This window comes from Petaurus breviceps, unplaced genomic scaffold (genome assembly GCF_028583685.1).
Source record: "Petaurus breviceps papuanus isolate PSGF00001 unplaced genomic scaffold, PetGlider_PUasm1.0 80, whole genome shotgun sequence".
In the NCBI taxonomy this organism is placed as follows: Eukaryota; Metazoa; Chordata; class Mammalia; order Diprotodontia; family Petauridae; genus Petaurus; species Petaurus breviceps.
This window is the reverse complement of record NW_027186540.1, coordinates 20,085,106-20,109,779: the sequence shown is the minus strand read 5'-3', so window position 1 is coordinate 20,109,779 and position 24,674 is coordinate 20,085,106. Positions and strand designations below refer to the sequence as shown.

The 24,674-nt window shown below is 36.3% G+C and overlaps 1 protein-coding gene across 4 annotated transcripts in view; it reads left to right on the top strand.

Annotated features, from left to right (window-relative positions):
* The window catches only part of LOC138176034 (protein PHTF2), a 183,952-nt gene that overhangs the window by 96,592 nt on the left and 62,686 nt on the right, over window positions 1-24,674 (top strand). For all 4 annotated transcript variants that reach the window (XM_069106769.1, XM_069106766.1, XM_069106770.1 and 1 more), the window contains exons 3-5: window positions 7,645-7,701; window positions 15,662-15,731; window positions 18,142-18,300. In XM_069106769.1, coding sequence (XP_068962870.1) covers window positions 7,645-7,701; window positions 15,662-15,731; window positions 18,142-18,300 — 286 coding nt within the window. The remainder of the gene's footprint in view (window positions 1-7,644; window positions 7,702-15,661; window positions 15,732-18,141; window positions 18,301-24,674) is intronic.

Below are 24,674 nucleotides of genomic sequence, written 5' to 3'. Positions count from 1 at the left end.
TGATTGAATGATTGAAAGGTCCTGGGGTGGGGTAGTCCTTGGAGATTATTTAGTCACTTTTAGTAAATGCTGTATTTGGAATGATGTCATGTTTTGATCTTCTCTGTTCTTGGTTGGTCACTGAATAAAATGGAGAGCACCTATGCTGGTATTTTGAACCTGGGAAGTTGCCTTTCCTTGGCATTATATTACATACGCTTGGAGTAAGCACATCTGGGACATAACTCATTAACTCTTTCTCCTAAACTCAGTTGCTCCCCTGAAGATACCTACTTTTATCAAGGCCACCGCTATCCTTTTATTCCCCCAAGTCTATAACTTTTCACATCCTCCCTCTCACTGCCCTCTCCCCCCATCACCAAGACTGGTCAATTTTGCTAAACTTCTCTCTTATCCTTTCTCTTCTTTTTACTAAAAAAAGTCATCACTGTTTCAGGATCTCATCACCTCTTACTTGGACTACTGCAATAGCCTATTTGGACTCTAGCTTTCAGTGTCTCCCCTTTCCATTCCCTATTACATGCGAAAACAATCTTCCTACAGCACAGATCTGACCATGTCATTCCCCCCTATAATAAAATGTAAACTCTTTAGTATAATGTTTCATGTCAGCCTACCTTTCCATTATGCCTATAAGGTAAAGCTCTTCCTTACTCCTTTGTCTTAGAATTCTTAGCTTCATTAATTCTATTTGGTTGGAAGCCTTTACATTGCCCTAGTGTTTGGTGCCTTCTCCCTGCTCAAATTACATTATTTATCTGCATCACCTCTGACACATTAATGGCTATGTGACTGTGGGCAAGTCACTTAACCCTTTAAGATTATAAATTACCGTTGAAGGTACAGACCTGTACAGGGAGAGGGAGTTTCTTCATTCAGGAGTTCCCTGTATCAGTGAAATCAAAGGCCCATTTCCTATGCTTGTCCTGTATGTTTAAAAGTATTCCTTCAGTGAAATATAAGTTGCTTGAGAGCAAAAGACTTTTCTTTGTATCCTAGTACGGTACCAGTTGTAACCTGGTACCATAGTATGGTGCCAGTGTACATTAATCAATTAATAACTGAATTAAAATGAAGTTCGTGATTAGCAAAGGAAGTGATCCATGTTAGATCCTCTATGGAATATCTTTGGAAGTACATGTAAAGAATCATTCAAAACAAAGTAGCTTATATCAAAGTATAAATTTTGATTTATATCAGTGGAAGAAATATATCCAGTATAAGATATAATTGCCTTATGCCAAAGCCTTGTCAGCTACTACACATGCATCCACAAGGCTTTGCAAACCTTAGGACTGTTACTCACTAGGATGAGGCTCATGGGACCATAATAGAAAAAGTACTATCAAGCATGAGTTGGCAATATTTTGTTTTCCTCAGGATTAGACTACGTGATGTTTACATATGCATGACATAGTGAGTTTGAAACAAAGAAAATTCAAGAACATGGTATAATGTAGTACAACTTATCACTTGAATTTGAATTTTGAATTTCTGATAATTTAACTTGAATTGGAATTTATTTTTATAGCATCCTACCATTCCCATTTCAATTAATTTTCCAAGATAATCAGTGGGAATGGCAGGGGGATTTTTTTATTTCATTCTAGTAAGTCAACCTGCATGTTTATTCTTTGCTCTTTTAAAACTATTTAACACATTCATTTTTTAAAAAATGGATGTTGTAAATTGTAAATGGGTATTTTATTCTTTAATAAATGTATATCCAAACCACTTCTTTCTTGAATGGCAACAAAGTCAATGTCAAAATGCTCCTGCTGGTAGACCATGACACAGGGTTTGTGGGTCAGCTGTAGATGAGGTGAATTTTTATGTGCTCTGGATAGCTCATTGCCAGGGTGAAATGTCACAACTGAGTGGATTACTTGGGAGGTCAGGGAGTTGGTGGTGGTGGTGGTAGGGCCTGGTTTTTGGAGGGCCATAAATCCTTTTTGGGGAGAAGTGAAGATGTCAAGATTCTCATTTCACATAGGCCCTCATTTCCTGGAGTTTAACTTAGTAGTTAGTTTAAATTACTCTCTTTAAACATAGAAAAGTAGTATAACACAGTGGATAAAATGCTAATCTTAGAGTGAGGAAGATAGGGGTTTAAGAATTGCCTCTCTGTGTCAGATGCAGTTCATGTGGGGAGTTCCTTATGTTGGTGAAACTACAGTTTCTAAAGGGTGAAAAATGATTTAAATGTAGTAAAATTTTTATAGTATATGAATATACATTAATACAAACATACATATATAGTGTATGTGTGTGTGTGTTTATAGCAAACCCTACCTCTTGACGCATAATAGCTGTCATGGGCAAATTAATCTCTCTTGTTCATAGGTAATTGTCTAAGACTGTCAGAGATTGTGTGTGTGTGCCTGTGTGTATATCTATTATCTATATAGTTTATTTGAGATTGTGTGTGTGTGCCTGTGTGTATATCTATTATCTATATAGTTTATTTGGTTTGGGCCTTTGATTTCAATGGTTTAACTGGAAATTTCCACCAACAATGCAATTTGACAATTAATCTGTAACTTAGTCTTAGAGAGTTTGTTTTATCTGTAAATTACAGTATTAGTTGCTGGTCCCAGAGGTTAATTAGTGCAGGGTTATACAGCTAAAAAGTGTCCAAGGTTGATTCAACCTTAACTGATTTAATAAGCTGCCTCTCATTGAGTATATGTGCATTTACATGTGTATATTATCGCCCACACAACATCTCTAGACCTCCTCATATGTGATTGTACACTAATTCTGCTGTTACTTCCTAATTATTTTGAATGATTGAGGTTGCAATGTATTTTTTGCTACCTGAACTGTAGAGCAAGACTACTGTTATGGTATCTTTTATCTCATATTTATGTTTGCTAGCTTTGAATTAGGTTTGGATGAGTGAGTATGATAGATGTTGAAGACAGTGCATACCACCTCACCATTATTTCTTGCATAATACTTCTTATCCTTATAATAACATTTTGGAGAGTTATGAAGATTATCCCCATTTGGAAAATTAGCATGTCTGCTTGCAACTTTAGTTACATAATTTTCCTCTTTTAGCCTGAGATTTGACAAGATTGCAAAGTATATATCTTGTATGTACATAGTTGTTTGTGTATTCAGTGCTTAGCATAGTGCCTTGCTCATAGTAGGCACTTAATAAATATTGATTGATTGATATTATTTCCTATGCTAGAATGTGAGCACAGTGAGAATGAGGGTCCTGTAGTTGCCTTTCTTTTTGTATCTCCAGCCCTTGGAATAGTATCTGCTACACTTGCTGAATGACTGTCAACCCACTGTTCTCAGTCCCTAATGCTACATTACTCAGTCCATATTTTTTAAGCACATACTATATGCTAGGCTGGGATATAAGAGCAAAAATGAACATTATATTCTGTCAAGGGAGACAACATACATAAATAAGTTTCTACAGAATATATACAAAACAAATAAATTTTTTGAAGGTGGGGCATTAAGAGCAGGGAGCCTAAGTCTTTAGAAGGATATAAAGAATTTTAGGACACCAAGGTAAGAAGAGAATACCTTCCAGGCATGGGAGTGGAAGGTATGGTAAGGGTAGCCATTTCAAAGGATGGAGACAGGAAATGGAGTCACTGCATGTAAGAAATACTAGAAGGTCAGCTTAACTGGACTTTGTGGGAGGGGGTATTTAATGTATTACAAACCTGAAAAAGTAGGTTGATATGCCACACAAAGGAGTTTATATTTGATCCTAGAGGCTGTAGGAAGCCATTGGAGTTTACACAGAAGAATGACTTAAATAGACCTGATCCTTAGGAAATACGCTTGAGCAGTTTTGTGGACGACAGAGTGCAATAGGTGGAGTCTCTAGGCAGTGAGACCTATTAGAAGGCCATTGCAGTAGTCCAGATGAAAGATGGTGAGGACCAGAATTACAAAGTAATAGTAGCTCTAGCATTTACATAGTAATTTAAAATTTGCAGATTATTTACATATGTGGTTTTATTTGATCATCACAACAGCACTTTGATGTAGGTGCTCTCATTATCACCATTTTACAAATGAGGAAAGTGAGACTGAAAGAGGTTAAAAGACCTATCCAGGGTCTCACAGCAGGATTTGGACTGAGGTGTTCTCACTCTATTTGGCACCCTATCTACTGCAATAAAAAGAAAATGATAGAGGGTGACTGAGTAAGATTAGAGGAATGGATATATTTAAAATGAGGGAGGGATGGAAAGAAAAGGGCCGTATGAAAAGGGCCGTATTCTCCCACTCTACTTCCATTATCCATTATGTTTGTCAAGTGATTTTCATGTAGTTTTGTGATTTTTGGCCTTTATTGAACTTGTGAATATCTTTAGCTAGAAATCCATTCATTTTTTTTTCTTGAAACCTTTGTAATAATAGTAATAGCTGACTAGGAGGATGGTGGTGCCTTTAATTGTAATACAAAAGTTGGAAGGAGGGAAACATTTCAAGGGTATGATAATGAGTTCTGTTTTGGACGTTTGAAATGTTTTATGAGGCATTAAATTTGGGATTTATAGTAGACAGTTCTGACAGGTGACTGAAAGTGAGAAGAGATTAGATCTGGATAGTAAACAGATCCAAGAATCTTCTGTATAGAGACAAAAACCTTGTAGGAGTTGATGAAATCACCAAATGAGATAGTATATAGAAAGAAGAGGGTCCAGGCCAGAACCTAGAGAAACACTCGCTGTTATAACCTAGCTGAAGATCCACCAAAGGAAACTGAGGAATGGTCAGATGGGTAGGAGGAGAGCCAGGAGAGTTCAATGGTCACAAAAACCTAGAAAGGAAAAAGCATACAGGAGAAGTGGTTGCTTAGCAACATCAAAGAGAGGTCAAGAAGGACAAGGGTGAGAACAGTTCGTTAGATCTGACAATTAAGAGATCGTTAGTAACTTTGGAAAGAGCGGTTTCTGTTCAGTGATGAAGTCAGAAGCTATCACTTTGCAATATGTAAAGCACTAAGGACCTGATAGTCTTGTGGTGCTTTAGTTTCAGTGTCACATGCCACATTTTAGGAAGGACTTTGATAAACTGGAGATTGTTCAGAGGAGGATGATAAAGGACCTTGAGGTTATGCTCTATGATTGGTGCTTTAAGGAACTGTGGATGTAGTTTGAAGAAAAGACTTTGGTAGCAATAAATGGGTCTTTTAAATGGGTCTTTTCTGCTTCGATGTGAGTGTTCCCTAAGGTTTTGTCCTAGGCCCTCTTTTCTTCTTTTCTTCTATCCTCTTTTTCATTAACCTTATCAGCTCTCTGTGCAGATTATATATGTAAGTTATATGTATCCAACTCTAATAACTCTCCTGAACATCATTTCTGAATCACCATTTGACATTTCAGACTGACTGTTGGAGAGATATCTTAATCTTAGCATGTCCAGAACTGAATTTATAATCTTTTCCCCAAATGATTTTCCCCTCCAACTTTCATACTGTCACTCAGATATCTCAGATTTTTGTACTGACCAGCCTGTATGCCTGGAATGAATTCTCTTCTCACCCCTACTTAAAAAAAATCCCTCTCTTACTTAAGATCAGCTTCTTCATGAAGCTGCTGCTGCTTTTTCTCAAGAATCAGCTTCTCCATGAAGCCTTTCCTGAGCCTCTCTATTGCTAATGCCCTCCCTCCCCATTTGCGTTGTATTAACCATTTTATATATATTTATGTGCAGTATATATACTTGTCCCTTCATTATGATGAAAGCTCCTTGTTTGAACTGTTTGATTCTTTGTGCTTATTTCTCCACTATGTAGTGCTGTGCCAGCTATATCCATGCTTAATAATTTCTTTTGTTAACTTGAAAGTTTGGTTAAAAAGAGACAAACAGGCTAGGTGATATATATTTTTTATCATTTATTCCCTTAAAGCAAGCAGTTACCTGCTGCACGGAGCCAGAAGATAAGTTCTAACTGCCTGAACAAAAAAAATGAGAGAGATTAAATTCATTTTAGAACCATCCCAATTCAGAGTGACTGTGTGACTCAAATTTATGATCTCCATAAATGTTTAATCACAACATTGTGTGAGAAAGGAATTTTCTTAATTGAATAGAAGATAAATACAATAAAATAAGCAAGCTGACAAAGTGTCCATTGAAATTATGACTTAGGATATCTGTGTTTTCTGTACCATTAACATGCCATAACATAGTATATGTCCAAAACTATTAAGACAAGAAAAAGTCCCATTACTCAAGTTAGTGCCTTGGGTTAAGGGTATCATCCTTAATGGCCATCAAGTAAGCCCCATTTGACTTCGTTGCCATAGGAAGAGGCATTCTCTGAGTTTACTCAGAGAACAAAGAAGCTTTTAGGTCTAGACTCTTCTTCCGGTTAATTATTTCAGTCCCTGGCCCCTACTGAGGTTATTAAATTGATATTAAATGATTATCACTTTCTAATTGATTGACTAAAATTTTACAAAGGTTGTCTTATGAAGGAAGTATTAGACTTGTTCTCTTTGATCCCAGAGGGCAGAAGTAGGAGCAGTAGATGGAATTTCCAAAGTCTGTTTTAGGCTTGGTAATAGTGAAGGTTTCTTAACAATTAGAACTGTCCAGAAGTAAAATGCACTGCCTTAGAGGGTAGTAACTTAAATGTCAGATAACAGTTTGTCAGTGATAGGATATTTTTTTCTTGTTCACATCTGGCTTCATGTAAAAAGTCTTCAAATGTCCCTTCCAACTTTGAGATTTTCTGCTCAGCTGGCTGCAGTACTCCAGGACTTCTTGAACTTCTCCACCATGCCCCCCACTTTGAGTACCTGCCCCCACACTCTTTTTCAGAGTGTGCATTTGTCTTCCCCTGCTGGATCATAAAATCCTAGAGGGCAGGGACAGACTGGTGCATACCTGTGTTTGCTTAGCACAGTGATTGCCTGAGGTCATGGAATTACCTAACACTAGAGTTCTCCAGGTGGAAACTCTGGATAGTCACTTTTCAGGGATGTTGTGCAGGTACTTCCTGCTCAGGCATAGATGAATTCAGCTGTAGGATCCTTTCAAATTCTGTTTTCCTTCATGCCACTAGTTCCAAATCAAATGCATTGTATTCATGTTTATAGATTGAGTCAACTAGTGGCTTGAGCATTGAATTTAGAGTCAAGAAGTTTCAGTTTGAAGAGTTAGAATCCTGCCTCTCTAGCAAATCATTTAATCTCTGTTTTCTCCTCTTTAAAGTAAGGAAAATAATAGTACTTAACTTCAAGGGCTAATGCGAAGATCAAATGAAATAACATATAAAGCACTTGCAAATTTTAAGTTATTAAAATGCTAATCATTATTTCATTATCATTGAAGTTTTTCCAAAAGTGATCCAATTATTATGTTTTATAAGTACTTTTCTAGAAGGATGTATAAACTTATGGCTAATAAATCTAAATAATTTCTGTAGAATTTTTAGATCAATAATTAAGTTTGGGGTTACAGGAACAGTTTAATAGGCATGGATAAACATAACACATAGGCTTTAGTTAATGAGAAAATTATGAAGGAGGAGGTTAGGCTTCTAATAGACTGAACTGTTGCCTGGTTTTGCCCTTTGAAAGATGTATGAACTCATCTTAATTCTTTCTGCATCAAGTCATATTAATGAGTTAATATGTTATTTTTTCTTTCTAGATTGGAGCATATGATCAACAAATATGGGAAAAATCCGTAGAACAAAGAGAAATCAAGGTAGCAAAGTTGTACTTTTTTATACTTTGAAGCCCTATTTCTATAAATTTAATGATGATACAGTTTCAGTTTCTTTTTAGAAAATCCTTCTATGAATATTTAACATTACAATATAAATTAGAAGGTAATATCCTCTTTGGTATCATTCTCAGTCTCTATCTTTATTCATTTGAATTTTGCACTCTAGCATTTTTGTCCTCATATTTCCCTTTATGAACTCTAATGGTTGTCTTTTATCAGCTTCCCCCCCGCCCCTTTCCCTTGTCACCTTATATTCCTAGTTCATTTTTCCTCCCTTTTGATGATGTCATTGCTCTGTACAGTTGATTAGGCTGGTAAGTGACGACCTTGTGCAAAGTATGTTTTCCATAATTGAAGTCTTGTGTTTTGGTGCTACTAACAGAATGCTATCGATTCTAAAACGATTTGGGAAAAGCTGGCCAATTATTTTAAAATTGAGTTTTAAAAAATTATCTAGAAACCTCTTCTGTTACAGCTTGCTTCTCCTTGCATAATGGTTAACTTTAATGGACATATATACTCATAGATTGTGGTTTGCAAGTCTTTGAGAAAACAGAAAATGCACTGATTCTGAATAGTTAAAATTTCTTTGAAATTTTTTTCTTTTTTCTTGGAGATTACTAATTAATTTGGTGATATGCATGAGCTAAGCCATTTTAAAAACTTCATATGGATTTATTGAGCTTATCCAGTTTAGCTTCAAACTGGACAAAAGGTTGCTTATTAGAAAGTTTAATATTAGATTAAAAGTAAACTTGTAGTCATTTTAAAATCTGGCAAAATGTATTAAAACAAAATTGTATGCTTGCACAAAATAGCACTGAATCTGGGGTTCTTTGTAATTTTTAGAAGTATTCATTTTAATTCATGGGAATGTAAAAAATGACATATTTGCAAAGAAATAACATGTTTATAAACATGTCAACTGTTTTTGGAGGGACACAGCCAAACTACTCTACTTTAGAATTTCTCAGAATTAGGAAACATTTTATTACTAAAATAGAGGAGGGGGTAAAATGGTATTGTAGCAAGTGAATTGTTCTTATGGGAGGTGACAGGCTTTTAAAAAAAAAACAACAAAAACATGGAATTGGAAGACTATTGCCTCAAATTTTTCTCTTTAAAACTCTGACAACAGTAAGTTAAGAGGCATGTCAGACTTTTACTATCAGCAAATAAAATCACTTTGTTGTATTTTAGAGCAGCTTGAAACCTGCTGCAAAGAAATTATTTGTAGGAAAAAATGTATGTATAGTTCAGGATTTTTTTTTTTGAGGTTTCAAGGCAAGTAATTACATTAATAAATTGGTATGCAAACAGTCATGGTTTTAAACGAGTGAGAAATTTGACTACCTGTATTTTGGGAAGCCCTTTTTACTACTTGTGTCACCTTATTTAACAGTGCTATTAGTAATTAATAGAGAGATGAAAAATAAGCCAAATATATTTCTTTTAGGTAATTTAACCTGAGTTATAGAATTGACTTTTTAAAGATTTTTTAATTTTTTAAAAAGGTGTTGATTTATAGAAACTGTATTCACTGCTTGACCTACTTTTTAATAAATTCTTCAGGTTTTTTTATTTTTGGAACACCCACCAAAATTGTAATACTTTTTAAAAAAGAATTGTCTTGAATAATCATGAAAAAAGATTGAACAGGATTTCCTGTATCTGAAACTGCTAGTTATGACTTTAGATGGAACCTAAAAAAAATTCATGCATAAGAAGTACAGATCAGTGAACCAAAATATACTTTCTAAACTTAAAAGCTATTTTAATTTTAAAATTACTCTTTTAATTTGGCACTTTTATGGTCAGCATGTACTAGGTTCTTTGTATGTATGTGTACATGCATATATACTATGTATTATTAATTAAAGTTATATTAGTCTTATGTAAAATGTAGCAGTATTAAATTTGAGTATATTAAAGGAAGACTAAACTCCTTTATTGAAAATTAATAACTCATGCTTGATTTTCTATATAAAATAATAATTCCTGAATATTTCCTTCTCTATTCCTGTTTTAACTAATTTTATTTTGTTTTCATTTGATTATTTATCATGCATAATTTTTTTGAGCTCTCCTTAGTAGGTAGTACCCAGACATTGTTGACTTATCTAATATTGGCCATCTATATGAATTAGAATTTTTCCAGATTAAATTAATCCAGCCATCAAACATTTTAAGCATGTACTATGGACCAGGTACTGTGCTAAGTGCTGAGAATACAAGAAAAGGCAAAAAAAGAGTACTTGTCCCCAAGAAGCTCGCAGTCTAATGAGGGAGACAGCAATTAAACAGGTTGTATAAACAAACTATACATAGAATAAATCGTTAAAACAGGGGAAGGCATTAGAATTGAGGGGTCTGGAAAGGCTTCCTGTAGAAAATGGGATTTTAGTTGGGACTTGAAGGAAGCCAAGAAGATCAGTAGGCATAGGTAAGGAGGCAGAATATTGCACTCATCAAGGACAACCAAAGAAAATGACTGGAGCCAAGAGATGGAGGGCAGCTATGGGGCATAGAGTATAGAGTGCCAGGCCCAGAATGAGGAAGACTCATTTCCCTGTGTTCAAATTCAGCCTCAGGTACTTATGAGCTATGTGATCCCGGGCAAGTCATTCAACCCTTTTTACCTTGTCTTCCTCATCTGTAAAAATAAACTGGAGAAGGAAATGGCAAGCCATTCCAGTTTATTTACCAAGAAAACCCCAAAAGGGGTTATGAAGAGTTGGACAGTACTGAAAATGACTGAACAACAACAACAGATTAGACTGTCTTTTTTTGTGGAACAGAAAGATGGCCAGAATCACTGATCAGGAGTAAGGCATAGGAAGGGGGGAAAGTTGAGAGGAAGGAAGGTAGACCAGGTGATGAAAGTGGTTAGAATATTAAACAGGGGATTTTGTGTTTGATCCTGTAGGTAGATAGGGAGCCATTGGAATTTACCAAATTGGGGGTAGGATATGGTGTTTTCTGTGTGACATAGTCAGACCCGCACTTTAGGAAAATCACTCTGCTGGCTAAATAGAGGGTGAACTGCAGTAGTGAGAATCTCAAGGCAGGCAGACATACTGTCAAGCTATTGCAGTAGTCATATGTACTGATTGATTCTATTTATTTAAATTGAAATTAGATCTTACGTTCTCATTTTACAAAGTTTTCCAGTTATTCAGAATATGGACGGTCCATCAATGAAAGAAACAATTTTTTGGAGGGGGAAAGGCAAGGCTCTTGGGGTTAAGTGACTTGCCCAAGCTCATACAACCAGTTAAGTGTCAAGTGTCTGAGGCCAGATTTGAATTTAGGTCCTCCAGACTCCAGCACTGGTGCTCTATTGACTGTACCACCTAGCTGCCCCCAATGAAAAATTTAAAACAATCTTATAAAAACTCTTATAATTTTCGGTTAGATTGACTTGCAAATAATAGAAGAACACTGGACATGGAGTCAAGAAGACCCAAGTTCAAATCCAGCCTCAAACAGTTTTACTAGCTATGGGATCCTGGGAAAATCATTTAACCACTCCTTCAGTTTCCTTAATTACAAAATGGGGGTAACAATAATACCTATCTCCCACGGTTGTTGTGAGGATCAAGTGAGATAATATTTGTAAAGTGCTGAACACAGTGTGTAGTACAGAGTAGATGCTTATTAAACACTGTTTCCCTTCCCTGTCCCTGTCTCCTGCCTTCCAAGAAAAAAAGGCACATGTATGTGTGAAATAATTTTAGGATAAAAGAGAAATTTTGGAACAAAATAGAGGACATTAAAGCCTATTTTCATACTACAAAATTGCCATACATAGTAAACTTTTTATATTGCTGTTGTTCAGTTATTCCCAACTCTTTATAACCCCATATTGGGGTTTTCTTGTCAAAGGTACTGGCATGGTTTGCCATATTCTTTTCCAGTGAATTAAGGCAAGCAGAGCTTAAGTTCCTTGCCCAGTGTCACACAGCTAGTGAATGTCTGAAGGCAGATTTGAACTCAGGTCTTCCTAACTCCAAGTCCAGTGCTTTATCCACCAAGCCATCTAGAGGCCTAGCATTTCACATATAGACATAATTTCATGTCATATGATTTAAAGGTGAGCATCATGTGATAGAATTTAGAGGGGAGCTGGCAGCAACATACAGGCCATACTTCTGTAGAGCACAAGCACATCTTGGAAAGACTTCAGTATTTAAAAAAATCCAAGCATCATCCAAATCATTTTGTTCAGTGTTGTTAAAATGACTACAGCTTTAGAAATCACATTTCTAAAATGTACTTCAAGTTCAGTTCAGCAAGAATTGTTATTGTGCTGATAATGCTGGGGATATTGAAAACAATGGAAAAGTCCTTACCTTCAGGTTGTTTGCATTCTATTTAGTAATGAGTAAGACCTTTTAAAGACGTTTTAAAAAACTTTCAACTTAGAAGAAATAGCATAATATTTTTGATAATAGAATGTAAAGCTGGAAGGGAACCTAAGAGATCATCTAATCCAACCCCCTCATTTACTGATGAGGAATCTGAGACCTACAGAGGTTAAGTGACTTACCTAATTTCTCATAGGTAGTAAGCATCTGAATTTGTTTTCAAAACAGGTCTGCTCCCTCGAAATTCAGAGCTGTTTTTTTTTTTTTTAAAAGCAGTCAGGGTTAAGTAACTTGCTCAAGGTTACACGGCCAGGTGTTTCTGGGTGGGTGCTAAGTGTCTGAGCCTGGGATTCGATCCCCAGGTCATCCAACACTGGAGCCGGTGCTCTTACTCACTGTACTACCTGGCCGCCCCTCAGAGCTGTTTTTGCTATACCATTCTGTCTTATATATATATATAAAATTTCAAATGAGAAAGATATTTCTGTCTTGAAGTATACTTTGTAAAGTATGTTGTGAGGCAGAATAAAAATGACTCCACCCATTTACTGAAGTGATCCTGTGACTCCTTCTCCTTGCTCCTTCGAGGATTTAAACTTCAGCATTGGTTCTTTCAGCAAGTTGTTCATCTATTAGTCATAGTTATGTCAAGAATGAGGGCTGGAATTTGAAACTAAACCTAAATGACTGTAAAACTGTGTACACATTTTGATCCAGCAATACCACTAGTAGATCTGTATCCCAAAGAGATTTTTAAAAAAGGGGTGAGGGGAGGACCTATATGTAAAAAATATATAGCAGCTCTTATTGTGGTGGCAAAGAATTGGAAATCGAAGGAATGCCCTTCTACTGGGGAATGGCTAAACAAATTGTGGTATAAGATTGTGATGGAATATTATTGTGCTGTAAGAAATAATGAGCAGGATGCTTTCAGAAACACCTAGAAAGACTTACATGAACTGATGGGAAGTGAGGTGAGCAGAACCTAGGGGAACACTGTACATAGTAATAACAATATTATACAATGATCAATTATGAATGACTTAGCCATTCTCAGTAATACAATGATGCAAGATAATTCCAAAGGACTCGTGATGGAAAAATGCTATCCACCTACAGAGAAAGAACTGATGGAGTCAGATTGAAGCATAATTTAAAAAATTTCCTTCTTTTTTTGTCTGTTTTCTTTCACAACATGACTAATATGGAAATATGTTTTGCATGACTGCATATGTATAACCAGTATCAAATTGCTTATCTTTCAAGTGAGAGGGAAGGGGAGGAAGAGAAGACAAAAATTTGGAACTTGAAATTTTAAAAATGAATGTTAAAAATTATTCTTACATGTAATTGGGAAAAAATGAAATTTAATTAAGAATGAAAAAAGAGTGAGGGCCGTGCTGCCTGTGACCTTTACCATCTTGGGGAGCCGTGGGGGTTGGGGGAAGAGGGGATATCCTTACATAGAGTCTTGTTCTCACTGGTAAGTCAATCAACTAGCTTTTATTAAGTGCCTGCTATGTATACTATATATACTAAGCACTGGGGATACAAAGAAAAGCCAAAAAAAAAAAATAACCCCTGCTTTCAAGGATCTTACAATTTAATGGAAAAGACAAAGTGCCAATATCTGTATACACACTAAGATATACACAGTATAAATTAGGGACAGCCTCAGAGGGAGGCACTAAGATTAAAGGAGGACTAGGAAAGTTTTTTGCAGAAGGTGACACTTGAGCTGAGACTTCAGGGCAGCTGGGACAGCAAATTTAAAAAATTACAAAATAATCTTCTTGAAATCTTATCACCCCTCTCTTCAAGAACCTTTAGTGCAGGGGTCCTTTACCTGGAGTCCATGAATTTATTTTTTAAGAAATACTTTTAACAATCACTTTTAAATTTAATTGATTCCTTCACAAGCCTATGTATTTTATTTCATGCATTTAAAAACATCCTGAGAGGCAATTCAGTAAGATCAACCATCCTGCCAAAGGAATGCATCATACACACACACACACACACACACACACACACACACACACACACATACACACACACATACACACACACACACACACACACACACAGCTAACCGCTGCTTTAGTAGTTCCTTGTTGACTTTAGAATAAATCTAGTCTAGTCCAACAAGCAGTTATTAAACACTGTATACTGTGGGTTTGGGGAATAAATAACCTAATAAAAGGAAAACAACCCCTACCAGAAAGGGTGTTAGATTGTATTGGGTGTATACAGTGTATAAACAGAGAAGTAAGTCCATAATAATTTGAAAAAGAAGAGAACACTAACAAATTAAAAGAGACCAGGAAGGGCTTCTTGTAAACGTCACATTAACTGAGCCTTGAAGGAAGGTAGGGATTCTAAAAGATGACAGTGAAGAAGGAACATATTTCAGGCACGGAGGGGACAGTATATTTAAAGATGACTGGGCAAAGAGACGGAGTGCAAAGTTTGGTGAACCACAAGTAGGGCAATTGAACTGAGATATATAAAATAAATCTGGAAAGCTAAATGGAAGCTAGATTGTAAAAGCAGCTGAGTGGCACAGTTGTCAGAGCAGAAGACCTGGAGTCAGAAACACCTGAATTCAAATCCAGTTGTAAATACTTTCTAGCTATATGACCTTGGATAAGTCACAATATAGCTCAATTTCCTCCGTTGTAAAATGAGGATAATAACACTTACCTCTCAGGGTTGATGTAACAATCAAATGAGACAATTTGTAAAGCACTTATTACAATGCCTGGCACATAATAAATGCTATATAAATGTTAGCTATTGTAATTATTACCAAGTCAATAAGTTTGAGTTTTATATTAGAAGTAATAGCATCAATCACTGCCGTTTCTTGAGGGAAAGGAGTGTCATGATCAGACTTGTACTTGAGGAAGATTATTTGGCAGGTATTTAAAAAGTGACATTAGATATTGGAAAGACTTTCAGAAGTTTAAAGTCCAATGAGGAGACTATTGGAAGAGTTTAGATAAAATGTAATGAGGGCTTCCTTCAGCCACATTTACAGATTTATTTCATGGATTCTCTTTCATGAGTTATAGTTTTAGCCAAATTCTCCTTCTTGCTGTTCTCTGAACTTGACCCATCTCCATGCCTGTTCATAGTCTGTCTTCCCATTCCTAGAATGTACTCCTTCCTCACCTCCACTTCCCAGAATCCCTAGCTTCCTTTAACTCATGTGACATATCAGCACTTACAGGAAACATTTCTTGATACTCCTTGTTATTAAGGCTCTTCTTTCTTAACTTGCCTTGTATTAATTTACCTAATTACATGTACTTTCCCAATAAACAGACTTCTTGAGGGCCTTTCTTTCAGTTTGTGTTTTGTATCCCAAGTGTATAGAATAGTGTCTAGCACTTATAATTGAGTAGTAAAATTCTTTAAAATCTGCTTGATTCCATTTTAAGAAAAAAATGCCAAGTATATTCTGTATTGAGTTTCTGTAGATTTGGTCATTAGAAATTTAATGGAAAAATATATATTTCTTCTATGTTGGATTTAACTTTTTCATGTTTCTTACAATATATGTTTCATAGGGGTTAAGGAACAAACCAAAGAAAACAGCACATGTGAAGCCTGACCTCATAGATGTTGATCTTGTAAGAGGTAAGTATTGGATATGAACTTTAGGTTGATTATAGCATTTGATTCATATGAAAAAAAAAACTTTAAATATAAAATCAGAATCTAAGAATGGGACCAGTTTTTTCTGCCCCAGATTTAAAGAGGATTATTTTAACAACTGTAGTCACCAGCCCATAAGTGAAGACTAGATTTTCTGATACTGAATTGTCATTAATTTGTCAAGCAAAGTGATTTGTAATCCAGAAATCTGTAAATATTTGTCACTACATTCAAAGCCCTTTTTAGAGCATTGTAAGAAATAAAAATAAGGTAGATTTATTTCTGCTCATAAGAATCTTATAATCTGTTTAAGGAGATAAAACAAAAACATATGAAATGCTAACAATTCAGAACAACATCTGATGTATAGGACATATGAGAATAATATATGTTTTAGGAATTTAAAGAAGACAAATATAAATTTTTGGCCATGGTGATCAGAGAAGACTTCATGGAGGAGTTGGGACTTGAGGTAGACCTTAACAAATAGGATTTCACAAAGACGGGGAGAGTGGCATTTTAGGTGACAGGAAATGACAAAGATGTGAAAATTGGAATGAATAAAATATGTTTGAAAGGAAAGTGAGTACCCTGGAATAAATACATATGTAACATGCCACTTACTAGTTTTTAACTCTTTCCCTTCCTCTTTAAGTAAATTAAATCCTAGGTTCAGAGGATAAACTCTGATAGATCTTACCAAATTGGGAAAGCCCAGGCGATGGGTAATCAATCACTAAGCCCTGGGGATACAAAGAAAGGCAAAAAATAGCCCTTGCTTTCAAGGATCTTATGATATAAGGTAAAGGACGACGTGCAGACAACTGTGCACAGATACGACGTGCAGCGTAAATTAGGGGCGGCCTGAGAGGGAGGCTTTAATGCAAGCCTGGGTAAAGCAGAGAGGATCCTCACTAGGGTAGCTTCAGAGTGATGAGTTTTTCAGCCATGGGGATGCTCAAAAACCATCTTCTAAGCATTTGTTTGTTGGTGGAGGGACCTTCCACAAAGACAAAGCCACATGCCTATTCTACTGACATTTTTTCTACCACCTAAACTGATTTTTCTCTTCTTTTTGTATTTAGTTTGACTTCATATTGAACTTCTTTTTTCCCTTTATTTTATCTCTTCTGTTTTTTTGTCTTTTCCTCACAGTCTCCTATATCACCTTGTTAAATTTAATTTCAATTCATATTATTGCCACCAAAGGACAGTAAACCCTCTGAGAATACTAGCAATTTTATTTTATATATTTCTTCTTAATCTTGCTGCTTAGATGTTGATGTACCTTCATGGTTTTCTGCATTTGGTTTAATTGGTATAGATAGTAAATATAGAGAAAGAAATTCAGAAAGCAGTTGTAGAAAGTATGACAAATTTAGGAAAGAAGAGAATTTAAAACTAGAACACAAGCATAGAAAACAAAGAGATTAAAATACACACATATAAAGGATAAAAAGTAGAATGACAAAAGCATTCAAATACAATTATTTTTTCCTGTCCTGTGTTAAGATTGTTCTAGGAGGTAGTAAGTACAGTACATAAATTCAAAATCTAATTTTGCTCAACAGAACACAATAGTATTTATTTATATAAAGAATTCAAGTGGTATTATCTCAAAAGGCTGGGAAGTTTATAGACTTTCTTTTATATTTGTAAAAGTACAGAGGAAAATTTCTGTATTTATTTCATTTAAAATTACCAATTTTAAAATGCATATAGTCATTCGATCATATAATTTAAAATAGTTCAAATACGTGTGGAGATTCATTCTTCATTGGTGTGGACACTTTTTTCATTGATTTCAGTCACACTCCCTCCAAACATACCAGCACTTGAGACATTGGTGTAGCAAAAAAAAAAAAAATGGGGCAGCTAGGTGGCACAGCGAGTAAAGCGCTGGCCCCAGAGTCAGGAGGACCCAAGTTCGGTTCCAGCCTCAGATACTTAACACACACACACACACACACACACACACACACACTAGCTGTCTAACCTTGGGTAAGTTACTTAACCTCAATTGCCCTCCAAAAGGCAAAAAAAGAAAAAATACATTCCATCTGTCTGTCTGTCTATCTATTTACCTACCTATGTCATCACACTCTCTGCATCACCTTGTAAGGCACTTCTATGAATTCATCTAGTTTGGTCTTCATGAAAAAAGCACTCCATTCCATCACTGGGCCCTATAATTTTCTAGTTTGATAGGATCTGTCAGATAATGTCATCGGAGGGGGATCACCTCTTAAACCATGAAAAGACATCTGAATAATATTTTTGTAATGGGAAATATTTGGATAGGGGGATAATCTTAAATTGTTCTCTAAAACTTTAATCACATTTTATAGATAAAATGAATAGATATATGCACTTTATGTTTTTGTCTCTCCAGGATCTGCATTTGCTAAGGCAAAACCTGAGAGTCCTTGGACATCCCTAACAAGAAAGGGAATTGTTCGAGTTGTGTTTTTCCCCTTTTTCTTCAGGTGGTGGTTACAAGTAACTTCAAAGGTCATCTTTTTCTGGCTACTTGTTCTTTATCTCCTTCAAGGTATGAACAAATGACAAGAATCTTTTTAGTTCTACACATGTTTTTCAAGATGCTTTAAATTACTATATCTTTATTTTATATGTATTAATATTAAACTATGCCTTTTATTTAAACCAGCTACAAAATCAGTTTAATGTTATCTGTGAAAAGCAAGATCATTATTTTCAAGTTAAAATTTAATGAAATATTGAATATATGAATAGATGGGAGAAAAAATAAATTAGAAGAAATAGAGAGTAAGGTAAAAAGAAGACTCTTTAAGGTAATTCTCCATAACAATATTCTACTTTCATGGACCCCAGAACATACTTATCTCATTGAAGTAAATTCTTGCTACCTTAGAGATTATTTATCCCCAGGGTACATTGTACATTATCCCATATATAGAGCATTTGTCTAGATCTGTTAATTGGATGATCAGTTAGTTCTTCAGTTTAAACTGTAAGAGCTAGAGGGAAATTATAGAGGCTTTCAGGGCTTCTTCAATGATGAAACACCTTTGTTTTAGGAATATTTTACTATTTTTTTCACTAGTATTTAACATATTTTAGTCAAATTTTCTTTGACTAAAATAAATTTTCCATTTCTGAGTTTGTCTGTAAGCATGTAATAAGATTTTGAAGATTGCGTGATTATTAAATTATCACTCAGCAGATTTGAGGTATCAGGTCATCATGGTATTTAGTTTCATCTTGGTGCCTCATATTTTTATTATAATTTCACCAATAGGATATCTGTCTTCTTTTTTCTGGTTCATATATATTAGAATTTTAGTACTATAATAAAATGAATTACAAGCAAAAGTAGGGACTAAATTAGGCTTCTGAGCATCACTGTCCCTCTTTCAGTTGAGATCTAGTCTTCACTCTCTGACCACATATACTTTGCTTCTTTGATCCTTCAAGATGTTCTTTATTATGCTAATTTTAAAATTAGCCTGAAATATGCCATGGTCACATGTTACCTCCTCTTGTGCATCCCCCCAGTTTCATATATATATATAAATACATATGAATTTACATTTTTTTTTCTGAAAGGCTGAAAAAAATTATATATTTTATGTATATGGCTAGTATCTAGAGCCCAAATGAATTGTTTGAGCCCTGATTTAAATGATGTGGCAGTGAAACTTGAAGGAAAACATACTTTTAAAAAAGTCATATTTTTCTTCATACTAGTATGTTCGTGAAGTCAAGAAATGCAGTCTTAGCTTTTAGGTCAGCTCTCAAGGGTAGCAACTCTTTGGGAGGTTTTATATGTAGCTTTACTTAACAATTTTTTAAATTCTTTCTCATTATTGTCATGAAATGTTTCATAAATAAACCACATTTTTATGTATGTGTGGCAAAGACTTTCTGTTGTATGGAACATTTATTCTAACATGGGCATGTAGGATAAAAATATTATGCTTAATTACTGGTATTATGACCCTTGAATACCAAAGTGCAATACATTTTATTTTACCCAAAGAATTGTGAAATTTTAGAACTGCAAGGAATGTCAAGTGATTCAGGTAAAGACCTCATTTTTCAAATACATAGAGAACTGCGTCAAATTTATAAGGATAGAAACTATTCCCCAAATGATAAATGCTAGCAGGATATGAACAGGCAGTTTTCAAATGAAGAAATCAAAGCTATCTATCCATTACAGACTGTGCCAATACAGACTGGGCCCCAGCCCCAACAGGCATGGAGCAGGCCTTGGGGTGACTGAATCACTGGCAGCAGTGGCAGTTTCTAGACCTCTCAGCCAGCATATGCCAAAGGCATTTAGAAGGTCAAGCAGTAAGGGTCTGTTGCACTTGGGTGAGAGTGGAACACAGTCTAGCACAGGACAAGCCAACACAGCCCTGGCACCATCAAACCAGGAGTAGACCTTTGGAATGATTGAATCAGTAGTGGCAGAAGCTATTTCCAGAGCTCTCAGCCCACAGACAGTAAGGGGGTTGAACAACTGATCAGAAGAAGTGTACAGGGATCTTTTTGCTGGTACTTAGGCATGACTCTGTTTGCCCATATTTGGATCTGGCCCCCAGGGCAGCCTCAGGGCAAGCAGGAGCACTAGCATAAAAGAGCTTGTGGCCATAGTGGAGGGGTATCCGCCTCACAGTTCAGGGCAGAAGGAGACTAGTAAATACCTCTCTTTAGATCATACCGCCTTGGAAGAACTGAAGACTTACAGGTCCCTAGAAGTATCTCTGAAAACAGCTGCACAAAACCCCTGAAGCTTGGGACAGTGCATTTTCCACTTTGTAAGCACAGCCCTACTTTAACAAAGAATTAAAAGTCAAGTAATGGGGTGGGGGGGTGTGTAGTTAAGATGGCGGAGTAGAAACAGGACTTCCAGGGCTCTGGCTTCCACTTCCCCCAATTCATGTAAAAGGTGACTCTGAATAAACTTTGGAGCTAGAGAAGCCACAAAATGATGCAGAGAAGCTAACCTCCCACTGAGGACAGCCTGGCAGGCCGCAGGAAGTGACCAGCACAGTGCTCTGGGAGCCGACCCCAGCCTTGCTTGAGCCAGAGGTTTTAGCCTCAGGGTGGGCCTGACCAGCCCCTGGCTGGAGGGACTTCAGATTACCAGCAGCTGTGGTGGTTTCCAGAATTATCAACCTATAGATGCTAAGGACAAAGTTGAGAGGTCAGTACAGTGTGGACATTGGGATCCGCTACTTTGGGAGTGTGGTCAGCTTTGCCCCGGAGGCAAGAAGCTGCTGAGGCACCATGGATGGCTGAGTCCTCCATGTGGCTGCTTCAGCTCCTGGCCTGCAGATTGTAGGGGGACCAAGCGTTCCAGTCTGAGGGGTAATTGCTCTTGCTTTAACCTGCTTGGCTCTAGATTGTGGTCTGGGGTGTGTGACCAGCTTGCCAGAGCATGTGGAGGCTTCAGAGAGGGCACCCAACTAATACCTTTGGCAGCTGAGAAAACCCCAGCGTTTGAGACTAAGCTCCCCTATCTGGTGGCAGAGACCTACTGTGGCAAAAAGCCCAAAAGATAAGTAATTGAGTGGCAATGTGAGCAGGCAAAGGAAGCAAAGCAAACAGAGCAACCCAACTTTACACTCCTATTTTGGGGACAAAAAGGACCAAAGCATGGAACAGGACGAAGACAGTGAAGTCAGAACTCCTGCACCAAAAGCTTCCAAGAAAAATGTGAGCTGGTTACAGGCCATAGAGGACCTTAAGAAGGATTTTGAAAACCATATAAGAGAAGTGGAAGAAAAATTGGGAAGAGAAATGAGAACGATGCAAGAAAATTATGAAATGAGAGTCAACAACCTGACTGAAGAAAATAACACCTTAAAAAACAGACTAACTCAGATGGCAAAAGAGGCTCAAAAAGGCAATGAGGAGAAGAATGCCTTAAAAAGCCAAATTTGCCAGATGAAAAAAGAATCTCAAAAGCTCACTGAAGAGAATCATTCCTTCAGAATAAGATTGGAGTAAATGGAAGCTAGTGACTTTATGAGAAATTAAGATACTATTAAACAGAGCCAAACAAATGAAAAAATAGAAGGCAATATGAAATATCTCATTGGGAAAACCACCGACCTGGAAAATAGATTCAGGAGAGATAATTTAAAAATTATTGGACTACCTGAAAGCCATGATCACCAAAAGAACCTAGAAATAATCCTTCAAGAAATTCTGAAGGAAAATTGCCCTGATGTTTTAGAACCAGAGGGCTAAATAGAAGACGAAAGAGTCCATCGAACACCTCCTGTAAAAGGTCCCCAAAAGAAAACTCCTAGGAATATTATAGCCAGGTTCCAGAGTTCCCATATCAAGGAGAAAATATTACAAGCATCCAGGAAGAAACAATTTGAATACTGTGGAAACACATCAGGATAACACAGGATCTGGCAGCTTCTACACTGAGGGATTGAAGGGTTCGGAATATGATATTCCGGAGGTCAAATGAGCTGGAATTAAAACTAAGAATCACCTACCCAGCAAAACTGAGTACCATGTTTCAGGGGAAAATATGGTCATTCAGTGGAATAGAGGACTGTCAAGCATTCTTGATGAAGAAACCAGAATTGAATAGAAAATTTGACATTGAGATACAAGAAGCAAGACAAGCATGAGAAGGTAAACAGGGAAAAGAAATCATGAGGAACTTATCAAAGTATATCTCTACATGGAAAAACGATAATTGCAACTTATGAAACTTTTCTCAGTATGAGAATAATTGAAGAGAATAGAAATGTATATATAATATATATATATGTCTGTATAGGTAGGTATATGGGTGTATGAATACATATGTGACTGTGTGTATATGTGTGTGCAGATATACATAGATAGAGGGCACAGGACCAATTTAATTGGAAGGAATGAGAGAGGAATATAATGAGAGGGGATGGGGAGAGACAGAATGGGGTAAACTTTCTCATATAGAAGAGGCAAGGGAAAATGGTTATAATGGGAAGAACAGGAAGTCAAAAGGGAATGGGTCAACCTTATTCTCATTGAATTTGGCTTAGGGAGGGAATGATTTTCACACTAAATAGGGTATCTCACCCTACAGGAGAGTAAGGGGGAAGGGGATGAGAGGGGGGTGATGGAGGGGAGGGCAGGCTTCGGGGGAGGAAAGTTGGAAGCACCCACTTTTGAAAAGGGACAGGATCAAATTAGAGAACAGACCCAAGTGGGAGGTAGGATAGAAGAGAGGAAAATATAATCAGTCTTTTACAATATATCCACTATGGAAATGTTTTGCATAGCTACACATGTACAACCTATATTGAATTGCTTATCTTCCCAGTAAGGATGGGTGACAAGGGAGGAAGGGAATGGATCTGGAATTCAAAGCTTTAAAATCAAATGTTTAATATATATATATGTGTATATATATATATATATATATATATATATATATATACTATCATTAATATTATTTTACATTTAACTGGGAAATAAAATATACAGGCCCTGGGGCATAGAGATCCACTGTGCCCTACTGGAAAGTTGGAGGGGGTATGGGCAAAGATATGGGAGAGAGCAGATTGGAGGAGGGGATATCCAGTGGGATTGCTATTTTGGGGCGGTGGGTAGGGGGCAAAACATGGAGAAAAATTTGTAACTCAAAAATCTTGTGGAAATGAATGATGTAAACTAGAAGTTAATAAAGCATTTGATTAAAAAAAAGGAAAGTAATTAGCTGGGAAAATGAACAATGAAAATTAAAAAAAAATCTCTGACTAATGAAACTTACTATGATGACAAGGAAGATCAAAACACACACTCAGAAAAAGACAGCAAAGTTAAATCTCCTACATCCAAAGCCTCCAAGAAAAATATGAATTGGTTTCAGGCTTTGGAAGAGCTCAAAAAGGATTTTGAAAATCAAGTAAGAGAGATAGAAGAAAAATTGGGAAAAGAAATGGGAGTGACACAAGAAAATCATGAAAAGTGAGTCAACAGCTTGGTAAAGGAGACACAAAAAATACTGAAGAAAATAGCATCTTTAAAAACAGAGTAGATCAAATGGTAAAAGAGGTTCAAAAAAGCCATTGAGGAGAAGATTGCCTTACAAAACAGAATTGACCAAATAGGAAAGGAGGTCCAAAAGTTCAGTGAAGAAAATAATTCTTTAAAAATAAGGATGGAGCAAATGGAATCTAATGATTTTTTGAGAAATCAAGAAACAATAAAACAAAACCTAAATATTGCAAAAATAGAAGACAATTTGAAACACCTCATTGGAAAAACAACTAACCCGGAAAACCAGGAGAGATAATTTAAAAATTATTGGACTACCTGAAAAGCATGATAAAAAAAAAATTGGACATGGTCCTTCAAGAAATTATCAGGGAAAACTGCCCTGATATTCTAGAACTAGTGGCTAAAAGAGAAATTGGAAGAATTTACTGATCATTTCCTGAAAGAGATCCCAAAATGAAAATTCACAGAAATATTATAGCCCAATTCCACAGTTCCCACGTAAAGGAGAAAAAAATGCAAGCAGCCAGAAAGAAACAATTCAAATATCGTGGAGCCACATTCAGGATTATACAAGATATAGTAGCTTCTACCTTAAAATACCAGAGGGCTTGGAATATGATAATCCCAAGGGCAAATGAGCTAGTATTACAACCAAGAATCACTTACCCAGCAAAATTGAGTATGACCCTTCGCGTTGGGGGGCAATGGATATTTGGTGTGATAGAGGGCTTTCGAGCATTCTTTTTTTTTTTTTTTGGAGGGCAGTTGGGGTTAAGTAACTTGCCCAAGGTCACACGGCTAGTATTTTTGTGTGGGTGTTAAGTGTCTCAGGCCAGAACCGAACTTGGGTCCTCCCGACTCCGGGCCTCAAGCATTCTTGATGAAAAGACCAGGGCTAAATAGAAAATTTGACTTTAAAATGCA